At 36.6% G+C, this 15374-nt stretch overlaps 1 protein-coding gene across 3 annotated transcripts; it reads right to left on the bottom strand.

The window, feature by feature from the left end:
* Window positions 1-174: 174 nt before the first annotated feature.
* BDH2 (3-hydroxybutyrate dehydrogenase 2) lies at window positions 175-14822 on the bottom strand. 3 transcript variants are annotated; one of them, XM_052683117.1, is made up of 11 exons: window positions 14743-14822; window positions 12807-12887; window positions 11548-11626; window positions 9122-9218; window positions 8490-8598; window positions 7809-7869; window positions 6425-6538; window positions 5820-5878; window positions 4359-4451; window positions 3015-3113; window positions 175-946 (listed from the first exon to the last, which is right to left on the bottom strand). In XM_052683117.1, exons 2-10 carry the CDS (start codon window positions 12876-12878, stop codon window positions 3060-3062), a joined length of 738 nt encoding a protein of 245 aa, XP_052539077.1. In that variant the 5' UTR covers window positions 12879-12887; window positions 14743-14822; the 3' UTR covers window positions 175-946; window positions 3015-3059. The 3 variants fall into 3 exon arrangements, with proteins under 3 accessions (XP_052539077.1, XP_052539078.1, XP_052539076.1); XM_052683118.1 differs by having other exon boundaries at window positions 175-802; XM_052683116.1 differs by lacking the exon at window positions 175-946 and having other exon boundaries at window positions 1364-3113.
* Window positions 14823-15374: the final 552 nt, after the last annotated feature.

Genomic DNA, 15374 nt, shown 5'->3' with positions numbered 1-15374 from the left:
GGTTTTCTTTTGACCAGATCAAATCTTCCAAGACTCCAAGTGAGGGATTTAAACACCCACCTTTCCCGAAGAGAAAATGACCCAAAATTTGGAGTCATGACCCTCCTTATCACGTGCATGGAGTAGCAGGAAAGAAACAAGATTTCCCACAACAACTCAGGGAACACAGGAATATTAGAAAGGATTATCTTTTAATAATGCCAGTAAGCCCGCTTGAAAACACTCGATGTGTAGAGGCACATTTCAGACTTTTGGCTGTTAACACAACCCTGCAACACACACACACCGTTAAGGAGGCAAGAGACAGCAATCGCTGTTGGTGTGGTTATTGCTGTTTTTGTTTTTGACAACCAGCTTCACTGAAAAATGCCTGTATCTGTGCTTTCAGTGCAATGTAGAAAGTTGGTGCCATCTCCTTCTGTTGCAGGAGTGTTTTGTCTAAACAATATTTGAGTAGTGCCAGCGTATTACATTCACCAATGAGCTTAGAAATATTACCTGTTAAAGTTCTTTATGCAATAAGTAATTTATAATGATGAATTTGAGAGAATTTTCATTTTCAAAATAGCACAAACTTCCTGCATTGCTACAAGTGTGGAGATGCCCTTCCCAAGGTAAGCCCTTTATACCATCTACAGAAGGAGGACTTTGGCCTTCACCTTAACCTCTGCAAACACCGAAACAGAATCCTGTTGGCCTCAACTTTCAACATTTGACTTTACATCAGTGAGTAGTGGTGGAGCCATTTTGGATAACTTAGGATTTTTGTTCCAACTTCATCCTGCTTGGCTGCTGAGGTCACCTGAATGAAATGCCAGAGAGCGTAACTCAAAATCCCACAGACAAACTACACAGGATTGGAACATTCCCACTACAATTAAAGGTAAGAGCTAAAGTCCATAACCAGTCTGAGGAAGCAGGCTCCACAATACTTCTCATTTTAAATCTGTAAGCAAACACACAAATTGTACAAACTGACTGACTGTACAAAGGCTGATTTGAACCAGGTATGTTCTTTATCTTTGAAATAAAATAATTTCTATTAATGCCTTACCAAACACTGAAGAACTCCAGTCATTTAAAAACGTGTCACTGTTACGAAAACGAGTACATGTTTTTCCCACTTTTTAACGACCAATAATACTCAGTAGCATTTATCTCTTAATTCTTCCCCTATATATGTATGAGTTTCATACATATTTTTAATAGATATGAAAAAAAGAAATGGCATATAGCTTCATTCACAAACAAAAAGCCATATTTATAGGAATTCAGTCTATGTCATTCATGTCAATTTTAACTGTTAGTGTAACAGATAGTTCTGGAATTCACATTATTCATTGCCTTAGGTCTTTGGGTCATGCTTCTTCTCAGTATGATTCTTTACCATGACAGTTTCCGATTCATAAATCAAAGCTCCATTGTGCTACTATGATAAAAATATCAATACAAACTCTTGTAGATACAATCATTTTGAGAGAAGTTTAGTTTTAATTTTTAGCAAGAACTATGTTTCTGTCTGAGAGTCAAGCAATGGAATATCTAAGCACAAAACCTAATCTGTAGAATTGATAATATTTGTCCTGTATTCGTACATTCACTAGTAAATCCTTCTGGGAGAGGAACATATTTGCTCTATCTAGAGTGGTAAAAATCTCTCTCCTTTTGCTTTATACCAGAAGTAAAATACATTCTGGAAAATTCACATGTGTATCTAAGAACACTGCTTACACATATACGTCTATCAGAGTGATATTCTTGAATAGTGTTCTGCACATGAAAAACAGAAGAAAAAGATATTTTCAAAACCATTTTAAGAGTGAATATGCCACTAATGAAATAGTTTGGGCCTCAGTTTTTCTCAGACTTCTTTGGTACTAGTAAAAGTATTAATTTTGAAACTGACTGCAAAACTACATGATTCTGTAAGGCTTACAGCATGTGGAGAGCATAGTCTTAATTCTTTACAGAGAGAGTGGTGAGGTGCTGGAACAAGCTGCCCAGAGAGGCTGTGGATGCCCCATCCCTGGAGGTGTTCAAGGCCAGGTTGGATGGGGCCCTGGACAGCCTGGTCTAGCATTAACTGGGGAGGTTGGTGGCCCTGCATGTGGCAGGGGGTTGGAGATTCATGATTGAGGTTCCTTCCTATCCTGGCCATTCTGTGATTCTGTGAACAGCCATTATAACAATTTATCTTCTATCATCTCTGCTTCACAAAGACAATGTCTATAATCTTCATATGCCTAAACAAAAAACACTGTGGAACTACAAGGCAGCCAGTCCTACTGCTTCTAATGGTCATAGCTTTTTGGGCTATGACTTCCTTTTGTTCAAAATTCCAACAGTCTAACTTGTCCAGTGTATGGGAAAATGGATATGGTAGTTGCAGAAAACAGCTGTGCATGTACACTGACTCCTTACTGTAGGTGCAGGAATTTCTTCTGCCCATGCACTGTATATCCAGTGTCTCTGACAGTCTTGCACCTTCTACTCTGGATGTTAGTCTCAAGTCAGATTCTTTTCAACAGTCCAACACAAACTATTTTTCTATAGTCATTACTGTATTCAGAAACCATTCTGCTAATGATAGAAGTGAGCAGAAACAAGTCTGCAAAGCAGGATAGATTTTCAGGTATAATTTGCAAGATCTAGTGTGCTCTCTAAAAGTAGATGTCTGTCATGAGTAACAAAATCATTTCATATGCCACTTCTGCTTTCTTCTGTTGTTTAAAATAAATATTAAACTTGATAATTTTTTGGCTGCTTTAAAAGTAGTCTGTTTTCTCTGGATAATTTCTTAATGCTGCTAAGAATTGTGAATGTTTAAATTCTAAATATTTTCTAGGCTGAGAATAATGATGGCATTAATTTCTTTCATTTAGATTTGCTAAAAACAAGACTGAGACGTAGAATGAGACCACATAACCATAAAAATGCACCAAATTTGTTCTAGAATACATCCCATAAATGATTTAAAACTTTGAAAACTCTTAACTGAGAAACATGATCCTCACTTTTTGCCTTTCATTGTATGGATTTCCATCTGCAGGTAGAGTTGATCACAGGCTCCATCCTCCATCAATGACAACTTCATTGCCGGTCATGTAGGCAGACTGAAATTACATAAAATATAGTATTTTTTTAAATGCTATATTTTTCCACAAGTAAATGCTTTTTTAAAAAAATAAATATTAAAAATATACACTTTTTCATACTTCTTTTTTTTTTTTTAATAAGCTTAGAAACAGAAGCCTTTTGGCTAACTCAAGGGAGTGCAGCAGAAGCACTATTAAAGGCAGTAAGACTAAAATACATCCTAAATGTGCAAATTCACATAAAATAGCCTTCACAGATTCCGCCTGCAGGAATAATGTTTTACACTATGATGTCATTAGCTCCATATTTCATATTTCAGCTGAGTAAAATATGACTTAGGTCAACCAGTAAGGGGACCTAAATGAAAATTTAAATGACTTAGAATAACAAGGGGAAGAACTGAGCTAGAGACATCCTTTGCTGTATCCCATTCTGAAGCATATTGCAGAACTGGAATTCTGTTTACAGAAGATTACAGAAAACCATGTGACCAGACTGGAAAATTAGTAGCTTTACAGAAACACTGTTTGAGAACACTAGAAAGAAGATGAAAAGATTACGATAGGTGGAAACATCAAGACTGAGTTAATTGCATTAAATTATTCTGCTGTGCCCAGCAGGATTGCTGGGCAAGTTCATTGGAACCTAGTTCAGTATTAGATCCATTGTGAATGTATAACATCTGAAATAAGCTTAATACGTGTTCATTAGTGTTAATGGTATTTGCAGTGAACATTTAGAGTTTGGTCTATGAAAACCTCAGTTGTTCTATTGTTTTCCTTAAGCCAAAATGGTAGGCTTAAACATAGCATTAGACCTCTTAGATCAGGTCTCTCTCTCATGGGTCTACACAAGTATTTTCTCTTGCTTACTGCAAGCAGGTAATGACAGTACTAATTCTACTTCCTTAGGAAAATATCTAACTGCAGAGCAAACAAAACTTGCAAGAGCAGACAAGCCCATTTCTCCTATGATTCAGAATGATCTGGAGTCAGTCAGCTTTCTCAAATTACATGGAAAAAAACCTGACTATGGCACCAAGTATGTAATGCCTTAATCACTGTCAACATTCAGAGTAATTTTTGTATCAGTTTTATTCAGTAAAGTTTTACTCAGTGAAGGTTTGGGGGTTGTTGTTTTGTTTGGGAGGTAATAATCAAGCTCATAACAGATACAAGCCCTCCTGGAACAAATTCTTTTTACTGAGAAGAAGCAAAATAAAATGGGATTGTGACAGGAAGTGTTACTGTTCCAATACTTACTTCCTCAGAAGCCAAGTACACAAAGAGATGGGCCACTTCTTCAGCAGTAGCCATCCTGCCAATCCTCTGTCTGGCTAGGAAATCTTTCAGTGCCTAGATATATAAAAGCATTCGGTATGTTGAAAACATAAAATAGTTATTTTAATCCAAGTAGCATGTGATGTGTACAAAGCAATACTGGAAGCAAGCCTTATGTTATAATTTTTAGCTTACTGGGTAGAGAGTGTGTGCTAGAAGAAGTTATAACGGTCACTGTTGTACAGATTTCATGGACCTGAACTTCTGGTTGCAGAATAAAGCCACTGAAGCCCTTTCTCTTTGGTGGATGATATTCCCAGACCCTTCAAATGAGTCCTCCCAGTCATTGAGTTAGTACAATTAAAGATCCCAATTCATTTTTAAACACATAGGTCAGAATGCCCTCTCTATCATTGTTTTGTACTGGACTTTACTGCGCAACAGTGACCTTTCAAGCATTTTAAGCCTCCCATCCTCAGCAGAAATTCACCAAGCTTTCAAAGACAATGCCACTGTTATATTATCCTTGGTACTCTAAGATAGGAATTTTCTTAGTTTGAGAAGTGCTGCAGGTTTGTTTTAGTAATTGAAAAAAGGATAAACATTGGTGCATACACGAACAAACTAATGAATTGTTTGCTCATGATATAGGCTGGTCGTTTAGCAATAGAGATCAGTATATTTAAGGATTGATGCATTAATTTCATAAAAGAAATCAGTGAACACTAGTTCTGTAACTTCCCATTTCAACTTCACTTGGTGTGTGAACAGCCTTGTTTAAAAACTGTCTGGATGTGGTGCTGTGAAAGAAACTTTTTTGTTTGTTTGTTTGTTTTTCTAGGGACATGATTTAGCAATGGGTTGTTCGAGTTAGGGTAGGTATGGTTAGGGTGAGGGTGAACTTGATGATCTTTAAGGTCTTTTCCAACCCGAGCAATTCTATGATTCCCTCAATGGTCCTGCTTCATGAGAAGCCCTGGAGACAAAGTAGACCTGCTTCTATCTTCGCAGCCACCAGGTACAAGAATTTATTCCTCAGATTTCTCTCATACTGTTTTGGATTAAAGCACACTAACATGGAAAGTTGCTCACAAGAAATGGAAATTTGGCAAGTTGGGGAAATACTGCTGAGTTCAGCCAAAAGTCTCTGTGATGAAGCTGATGATGGAAAAATGGGGAGAAAGTAAGTGGTTGAAAACCACCAGAGGCTGCTACCATGCATGCTCAGAGGGACATTAGCATATATTAATGAATTCTTGAAAAAATGAATAGGTATGGAAATCTACTGTTTAGGTATGTCTTAACTGTTTGAACATAGAACTCTGAGAGTGCACTTGTTTTGTCAAGTTGTCTGGTACACATCGTGAGGAACAAAGGAATGCTGCTTTCTAACACCATATGAAAGTTCAAGAGTTTTCTTCCCTAATTTTGGATGACACTCACCTGATCTGGGTTAGGCTGGGCTTTGATTCTTTCCTGTAAAGATGGTGTGTCAACAGTTCCTAAGCAAAAATTGTCATTTCAAAATTAAAGCTCAACTTCATCAGCAATCATAACAAAAATGCAGTTAATGGGTTCCATCTGTATGTCATAATACTGAAGTGTAACATCATAACGGAATTCATGAAAAGACTGCAAAACTATCAGTACAGTCCACGAGCCTAAATTTCAATAGAAGATAAGACTTGAGAATTACATTCAGTACTTTTCAGATGTTTGAAAAATAGCTAGCCTGTTACGTAGGCACCCCCTGCTTCTACCTTGAGAAATATAGGTTTAACAATAAAAATACTGGGCTTCAAAATACTGTCATCTGTACATAACGAGCATGTGCTGGTTTAGCAAGTTAAGATTTTTAATTATAAAGTAACAAGTTTTCTATTTTGAGAGTCAGAAATGTTTCAAATACATCCTTTTTTCCCCCGTTAGTTTCTTGTAACAATAGTTGCTGCTTACAAAGCTATTTTTTGTTAATAATGTCAAATTATATTAGGCTGTATGCCTTTTATCATCCACTTGTATTAACAATGTACTGTACCAATACTTACCAGGACATACACAGTTGCATCTGATCCCTTGTTCAATGAAATCAGCAGCCACAGACTTTGTTAGACCAATAACTGCTGCCTTGGAAGTACTGTATACACATCTGTTCACCACTCCTACAGAAGGTCAGTATGAAGGCAGCACAGAAGCAAAACAAAGTCAAAAAAGAACAGAGAGAAGTTTATTCAATATGCATCTGCTTCTGAACTGCAGTGTTTACTTTAGCTTGCCCTTGTGGAGAAGCTGTGCTAACTAGCATGCCAACTGCCAGAATTCTACTCAAGTACACACCAGAATAAAGCATAGGATTCTTCAATAACAGCAATCTGGGGAGTAGTCCAGAAAAAGTAACACTGCAAGCATACAAAGGATCATGAAGAGCAGAGTCTCCTCTTCTAGCCACCATTACTTTTCATTGGTAGTTATGATTGTATTGCTTATTGATTCATTGTTTCTCTGAGGAACATAAACAGTGAGAATCACTGAACAGAACTCTTTTCTCAGTTATTACATACTGATAAAAAAGATGCTACAAAACTTTCATAAAAGATTCAAAAGCTCATAGGCCATGATTTGACTGTTTCTGAAACTGCCCATGTGTTAATGTATATATATTTTTTTCTTCCTGCATTCCTCCTACATTTGCCAGCATCCTCTTAATTAAGAGCAGTGCAATATTTGTCATTCTTACAGTTTTCTCACCTGCCACTCCCTCAAATATTATTATGCAGCTTTTCAACTTTTTTTCTTAAGTTTTTATACACGTCACTGCAAATTATTATCACTGTTCTTAAGAAGACTGAAGACTTCATAGTACCATTGTGTCCTTGCAGTACCACTTCACTGCCCTCACTGTGAATAGAAAGTCAGATTTGCTCACTTCAGCTGCCTTAGGGAATACTACACACTAGGGGAAAAAAAACAAGCATTTATCGTAGATCATCAGAAAGCAAAAATCAAAGCAAACACCTAGGCAACCTGAATAGAAGCAACCTGCACTGAACAGAGATAACAAGCATCAGATCCAACACAGTATCAAACCTTCCTTTATCAGGAGGCCCTCTGTTGTTACAAACCTTTGTTTTGATCACAAAACTTCATCTACAACAAACAAACCAGTATAATCCACTTCCTTTTACTGTAATTAAGCTGTAATTAAGAGCAACCCATTTTGTGTGCTGACTGTGGAATTATTACTGTACATAATTTAACTAGAGCATGCTTCATCAGGAATACACACAAAAGATCAAAATCAAGGGCATTTGTTACATATATAAAAAAAGTTCTCTCTAGAACGGATATACAAATTTTTACAGAACACAGTGTCAATTCAACATGATGATTTAAGACTGATTTATGTAGGAATCACTGTAGAAAGCCTCTCACCTTTAATGCTGGATGCCACAGAAGACATATTTATAATATTTCCAGATTTCTGTTTAATCATCTGCAAAAGAACATTTACATCATTCAAACTGTTTTGTTATTTGCAGGCCTAGCAGAATAGCCAACAGCACCAACAGAATAGTCCTGTATACAATTGAAATGCAAGATGATGAGTCATAGGCATGAATATGTGCTCATTTCTTTTTAATTTGTTACCTGAAGTAATAAAACAGATTCTGAAACTATCACTGAGTACTCTTGCCCACCACTAGGATTTACCACCTAACTAATTGACAGGATTATTGAAGTGACACAACTGTAGCTTATCTTGTTCCAATTCACATCAGATAGAGTGGCTAAGGCTTAAAAAGAAAAAAAAAAACAAAAACTTTTGAAGTGTGCTTGTGTTATAACCTTTTCAGGCATCTCAAAACCTGAAGTGTCTAAAGCTATTATAAACAACCTTTAGAAATGAAGATTAACTAATAAAAGTAAGGACTGGAGCAACACTGGAGAAGAAAAAAATCAGGCATCCAGTAATGGTCACAGCTACCTCTTTTGGCCTCTGCATTTACAGAAAAAGTTGCACAGCTATATGCTTATCTCAAATTGCAGTCTGTGACAAGCAATAACTTAAAACAGTCATATCTGATTGCAATGCAGAGAGCAACAAAGCCTTACTTTAGGAAGGAATGTCTTGATCATTAGATACATGCTGCGAACATTGAGGTTCATAGTAAAGTTCCAGTCTTGTTCTTCACAATCCAGAATGGTCCCATGATGAACAAACCTGGAATAAGTACATGATTACTGTGCAAGGTTTACATTTCTATGGCTTTTTATGCAATTCTGCCATTACCACTTTGTAGTATCCTTCCAATCCTGAAAACGCAGGAACAAGAGCCCTTTGGAAGGAAGTAGCAGTGTTTTTCATCAGATGAGTATCAGGGACACAAAGCAGACCAATGAGCAACAAAACATTTGCTAATAAGGAAATTAAAACACAAATACATGTTTAAACAAAGTGTTGTAAATCCACTGATTTTGCTCATTGTTGCAGAAGGAAGGCTAAATCCAACAGTATAGGGAATCCACAGAGTAGAGAAAACAGAGTAGAGAGCCATAATATCTTGACCTGGGTAACATGGCCACAAAAAGTTAGCACAAAAAGTTCAGTTTTGATGAAAATATATATATTTAAGATATAAAATGCATTACAACAACAACAACAACAAAATGGATTTAGGTAAAAGAAAGCTCTGGAGGATAGGAAAAGCTGAAAAAAGAAGTAGTATGAAATAGAAGATGGTTACCCTGCAATATTACAGAGGACATCTATCCTTTCAATTTCCTCTGCCAGCTCTTCTATCTCTTGCTTTTTGGTGACATCCAGAACCCGTATTTGAATGCCTAGAAAAACATGGTTTTAGTTTAACTGGTTTTGGCTAAGAATTCGTACTTTATTTTTCTCAAGTGCTGAGGACATTGCACCTCCCACTCAAATCAGTAGCTTGCCAGGAACAGACGCCTCTCAGTGGTAAGACTTGGAGACTTACTGAAAGCTACACTTCACGTGTGCAATGCTTAAAACAGGAATGGACAGCAGAGCATGGTATTCAAGATTTCAGAAAGGAATTAAAAATACATTAACTGACTTAACAGCCATGTAGTATCACACAAACAAATAAGCTAATGTAATGTGCCATACAAATCACTTCCTCCTATAAATCTGAATTCCATTCCACCATATCCTCAAGCCAGGCAACTACAAAACTTGTATAATCCTAACAAGCTTTCATGCCCACTGTTATCAAATATTTATTACTTGGAACCAGTTACATGTCTCACAATCACATTACCCTCTGTATACATGTAGTTCAGAGTACTATGAAACAGATTAATATTATTTAATTAATGAGGAAAAATGATTTCATATAAATCATAAATAACTTTGGTGATGACACAGCTATCAAAATAGAAACAGAAAATCCAGCAGAAATCAGAATGAGTGTAAAAGGAGAAGTACTGCAGTACGCTGCAGTAGTAGGTACAGTTAGGCTCCCAGGACACTACTGGGTTGCAGCATGGCCTTGGCATACCCTGCATCTAGGACTAAGAGACATCTAGTGCAGAACACTCAAGCTCCAAAAGATTTTAAAAAACAACAACAAAAAAATCCACCACCCACAATTTATTCATGTGCAGGCAGCGGTGACCTCCAGTCTAATAGAAGTCTACAATTACCTATCGTGAGGATGTAAAGTGTAAAGTGGAAGCAGAGTTTTCAGAAGTCCACAGAAGGGTAAAAGGCAAAATAAAGAATTTGGAAAGTCTGACTGAATGCAAAGAGTGGTGGGGAGTTTATTTTTTGTGCTTCTTATGGACTACTAGTATAAAAGCATGAGGTCAGTCATGCTGGAACAGAGGCCTACAGAGGTTGTGAAATTTCCACCTGAGTTGTCCTGAGTAACCTGCCCCAATCAGACTTGCTTTGTATAAGAAACAGGTCTTAGCAACCTCTGGGGGGCTCATCCAGCTTACATCTGTGTCTTTTGAAGCAAACTGACAAGTCCATGAACATGCTTGACTTGCTTTGGTTAAATGATACAGACACTTCTGAAGAGATTTGTGTATGATGATGTAATTAGTAAGACTACAGGCTAGTGATTAACATGAGCAGTAGAATTACCTCTTCTGGATATGATTCAAAGACCACAATGTGCCAAACCTTGAAGAAAGAGTTTAACTAATCACAAGTCAAAGGGATGGAAATGGCTGCAAATGGCTGGAAAAATTGCTTTTTTTTTTCCTTCTGAGTACTAGCACAGGGAAAGCAAAACGCACTTCAAATTGTAACACTTTCCTAAGCATGCTCAGAACAAACTGGTGAAGTCCCAAATTTCTTGAATTACAGCAAGACTGCTTGCAGTGAACTCCAGTCAGAGAAGGCTAACATTCGCATTAAAAGCTGCACCAGATAAGTGTTTTTGTTTATTTTTGCTGTCACACTGTAATAGGAATTCATGAAGTTGACACCCAGTGATCACTGTCCTCCATCACCTTAAGTTAAAAGCACCTTTGGTTGTGAAATACAATTTTCTTGCTTTTTTTCTTTCAAGAAAGAATAACTTTTTAATAGTGTCCCACATTCGTACATCTCTTGTAATTAAAAATCATAGCTACTGAAAAATCTTTTCCTTAAAGCAGGTGTTTGTGATATGAGCTGGAAAGCAACTTTTGAGCCTGAGCATTTGTACAAATTAAATAAGCTCACTGATTGTTGTAATTAGTTTCCAAAGATATGCCAATTCCTATTAGACAGTTATCTTCTAAATGCTTTCCTTGCTGAGTATGGACCAGGGAAATGCAAGGCACGAAATCTATTTGTATAGCTGGAGATTAGTTCCCATAATCAGGGAAAAGCATTCTGCGTTTTTCACGATAGTTTCAACAGTTACTCCAGTAATCTTAAAAATAAATGAACAAATAGAAGTAACAAAGCATTCTGGAAGGAGGAAATCAGCTGCTTCTTTGACACAAGAAACACAATTATTCCACACTCCCAGAATATCAGTCTGAAACACTGATAATTGAAACATTTTATGTGTAATCTCTGCCATTTTACACCACAGACTAAAGTAATAACAATATCTAAATGATTACTTTCCATGTTTGCCACGCTTTTGTGGCCAGCCTACAACAACATTTACTATACTTGAACTAATGCCTACTGATTTACCTGGATACTTCTCCAGTTCTTGCAGCTTAGTCTTATTGATGTCTGTAGCAATGACTTTGGCTCCTTCTTTAGCAAAAGCCTGAAGAATACAATAAGAGATGTAGTTTGTTTTTAGATATCCCATATCTTACAAGAAAATCTGTTTTCTTGTTTGGTTTTGGTTTGAAATAAAAGTTGACTGAAGGCAGCTAATCTCCCCGTACTCATTCTAGGCAAGTGAGGAAGTTAATGGATATTGATTACTAAACATGCTGGGGACAACTGAAAAACTATGTTAGAGAGATTTATGTTCTTTTCTATGAAATAAGAAATCCATAAATAAAGCATGAAAGCAGTAACCAAACTAAGACAATGGGTATTATTATCGCCCTTAGTAACGACGTGCACAGTAGTGAGGACATTACAAACACTTTAGGCTAAAATTATGTCTGATTTCTTATATAGGTAAAGACAAATTAAGAGGAATGACATGGCATGAACTTCTTTAGGATCCTTCACATCCAAATCATTGGAACAGAGTAATACTCAAAAGAAACATGGCTTTAACCAGACATATTCCTTCATTTCCTGATGTTCCCCTCAAAAATCCATTTTGTCTGCATATAGAGCAGCCTCCATTCCATAGTCTCTGACACTAACCTCCAGTCTTCAAAATAAGCGTCTCAAACGCAATCTAAGAGGACAGCAGGATTAAATGTGCTAGCCCTCCGTGACTTGTAAGGTATTTGCAAAAGGAAATCACCAGTAAAGTGACCTTTAGACCAAGTGTTTTAGGGCAAGTAGTGAAAATGAACAGTTTCATGCATTCTTAACTGTGTGTGTGACAAACTAATCTTGCAAAATTCCTGCTTACAGGGCTTGTTGATTAAATTATGCAGGTACTGAGATAACCCCACTAGTTTCTGTCCACTGAGGAAGAAGGAAATAGCAGGGGCAGAACTTGTCAAAAGCAACAGTCAACAAGAAAGTAAAAAAAAAAAAAAAAAAAAAAAAAAAAAAAAATCAATAAATACTTTAAATTTTATTTTAACAATAATGAAGACGTTTAAAAGTGTTTCTCTCACTTTCAGAAATTTAAACAGCAGCAAGTGTATGTAATACAGTACATTGTCTCTGTTGTTCCCTGATTTTTTCAGTAAGTAGTTCTGGCTTCATCTATAGCTTATTAATTTAAGAACTTGTTTGGTGCAGGTGTTGTTGCACATGCTAGCATCAGACATCCAGCTTAGGTACAAGAGAACAAATTTTATCTAACTCACGATAGCAGTGGCTTTTCCAATCCCTTGTGCTGCAGCAGACAGAAGTATTACTTTCCCATCAAGCCGCCCCATGCTGCTGGCCTGCGCAAACAGAAAATATGAGTCTAATACAAAGTGAGTCAATATCACCCCCTGGGAATCAGGTGCAAATTCATTCCATAAACCAAAACACAATTCAGAGCATCTATACTATCAACTCACAAAGCACTCTTCTGGGCTGCTGAGTAAGCCAAGGTTCTGAGGGGGCACTGCCTCAGTCTTGCATTTATAAGGACCAAAATGCATTTGCGCTCAAAAGCCAAGCTCTATTTTTTATCAGACTCAAAATCTCATTTAAACAAGAAAAAAAAAAAAAGAATGATTAGACAGAAGTAAAATATCTTGTAATCTAGCATCTCCACTGTACACTGTATTCTTAGAATGCAGGTCTTTTCTATTTCTCTCAGACTACTACATTCAACTTCCTAGATGACAACACAATTTGCACAATACCCTCCAGGACTGTGAAATGCATTTTTTCCCATCACCTAAGACTGGCATTTGTCCACTTTGAATTTTCTTGAGGATCTCCCAACACAGAAGATTCTCAGCTCCACAGAGTAAGAGGATGAAGATAAATGAAAATCCCCCCTCACTTTTACCACATCATTTGACGTTAGAGAACTACTGAAGATGCTTGGGGCAAAAGGTGGGGAAGATTTTTTTTTTTGAGTGCTGGATGACACAAATAACCTTCCAGGAGATTTCAGCTTACTCAAGCTGTGGAAACCAAAAGGCAAAGTGCAGTTTTTTCTCTGCCTAAGTAGACGCTTTCGAAGGAGTTATTATGTTTGAAGAAATATAGTATATAATGATGAAAACAAACAAGCAACTGAGCTTCTCTATGTAGCTATGAGTGTAGGAATGTGTCCCTAAACCCTTAAGTTTTTTAAATATAAGCATGAATCCAAATGCTGAATACTTCATTTGAGTTGCATACAAACACCATTATTTCCCCTACATTAGCAGCCAATAATACCACCTGGAGACAGTCAAATTCACTCTGTGATTTGTTAGTTCAGTTTAGGTTTTTACATCTGATTACTCGTTCAATTTTGACTTGAAATCTTTCTTTCCCAGAAGCTTTGCTCCCCTCCACCCCTTTTTTGAAGCAAAACTAGTATATTTCTCCAAAGGTTACTGATTTAACATGGAACAATGGACTTCTTTCTAAACAACTTGACTAAAAAGTTATTTCTGCTGTAATACAAAAGCATTATCTCATTTGACTTAAAGTCAGCCTGACATACAGACATTTTTTCAACCTAATTTTAGGGTTTTGCTGATAAAAGAACAACTGACACAAACGTAAAGAAAAAAGCAAACAAAAACAAAATGACAAACCACCAAAATAGTCCACAATGTAAGCAATAAGAACATGCATTTTTTTTAACTAGAAAAAATTTTAAAAAATTGCATCTTTTTTTTCTAATTTGTGAAAGGCACAACACCTTGAAGATAATTTTTTAGGTGAATAAAATCATGCATCTTAGGATGCCTCTGACGTATGCTATATCACTACATGAGATTGTGCCTGTGTTAGCAAAATTTTTTTCATTGTAACATGTGAAGATTACAATGTTAAACACAGTAAAATGAGACCAACATATACAACTAGGTAGCACTACCTCTGCAATGTACTGCACTTATAGCAAAAGTCCCAAGTTTGCTCAAAGCACTCAGTCAAGGCTGTGTAAACTCATTCTTTGCTGTTACACGCATTTTCAATATATAAAAAAAAAAAACCACCAGCTGAAGTACTTCCTCAAATCACCCTACCATTTTAGATGTAAAATGCTTTATAAACACATTTTTGATCTGACAATGAGTTTTGGTGAACATTTGACACACCAATTTCATGAAGCTTTTGAAACGAGGGAGATTAACAGCCACTCACCAAAAGATCTCAGCCAGCTGGGTACGTGTAATGACCTTTGTGAAAAAGGAAGTCTTATGACTTCCCTGCTGTGCCTGTTGGGAGTTGTAGTCTAACTGGGAAGTTTCTCTATGATAGTAATTTCCTGTTGAAACACAAAGATGCTGCCATCTAGTGAAACTCAAGACTTCAAGTATGATTTTCTTCTGCGCAGCGCAGGGACAAAGAAGGATCATAAACCTCAGCTATCCATTTTTTCCTAAAGAATGCAAGAGATCAACAGAATATTCACCAAAAAATAAGGCTTTGTAACTCATCTGCCTCAAAAAAAAAAAAAAAATTTTTTTAAAAGCATTTCTCTTCCTCTCCCACTTTTTTGTCTACTGAATTGAGACAGACCTGTGCAGTACATTTTTGTTTTTCAGCTCAAGCACAAGAGAAATCTCCAAATCTTTTATTATTCCAGAAAGCAATTAATACAGTATCTTAAAACTGTAAAAAGCAAACAAAAAACTCTAGAAAAACAAAAGAAAAAAACCAAAACAAAAAGCAGCACAAGACAGCAGTGCCAGATATGCCTTCCACCCTTCTGAAAAACAGTTGAATTTATTTTTTTACATGAAGTAGAAGAGGAAAAGAAAACTGTGATAAAC

The sequence above is a fragment of the Tympanuchus pallidicinctus genome, unplaced genomic scaffold, assembly GCF_026119805.1.
Source record: "Tympanuchus pallidicinctus isolate F22 unplaced genomic scaffold, pur_lepc_1.0 scaffold2, whole genome shotgun sequence".
Taxonomy (NCBI): Eukaryota; Metazoa; Chordata; class Aves; order Galliformes; family Phasianidae; genus Tympanuchus; species Tympanuchus pallidicinctus.
This window is presented reverse-complemented; position numbering and strand designations above follow the sequence as displayed.

Bases quoted from the DNA above. Each gene is read 5' to 3' on its own strand.
- BDH2 (XM_052683117.1), bottom strand. From the start codon at position 12,878: ATGGGGCGGCTTGATGGGAAAGTAATACTTCTGTCTGCTGCAGCACAA. The intron at 9,219-11,547 runs GTAAATCAGTAG...ATGTTTTTCTAG, and splicing joins AGAACTGGAGAAGTATCCAG to GCATTCAAATACGGGTTCTG. The intron at 5,879-6,424 runs GTAAGTATTGGT...ATTTTTGCTTAG, and splicing joins ATGCAACTGTGTATGTCCTG to GAACTGTTGACACACCATCT.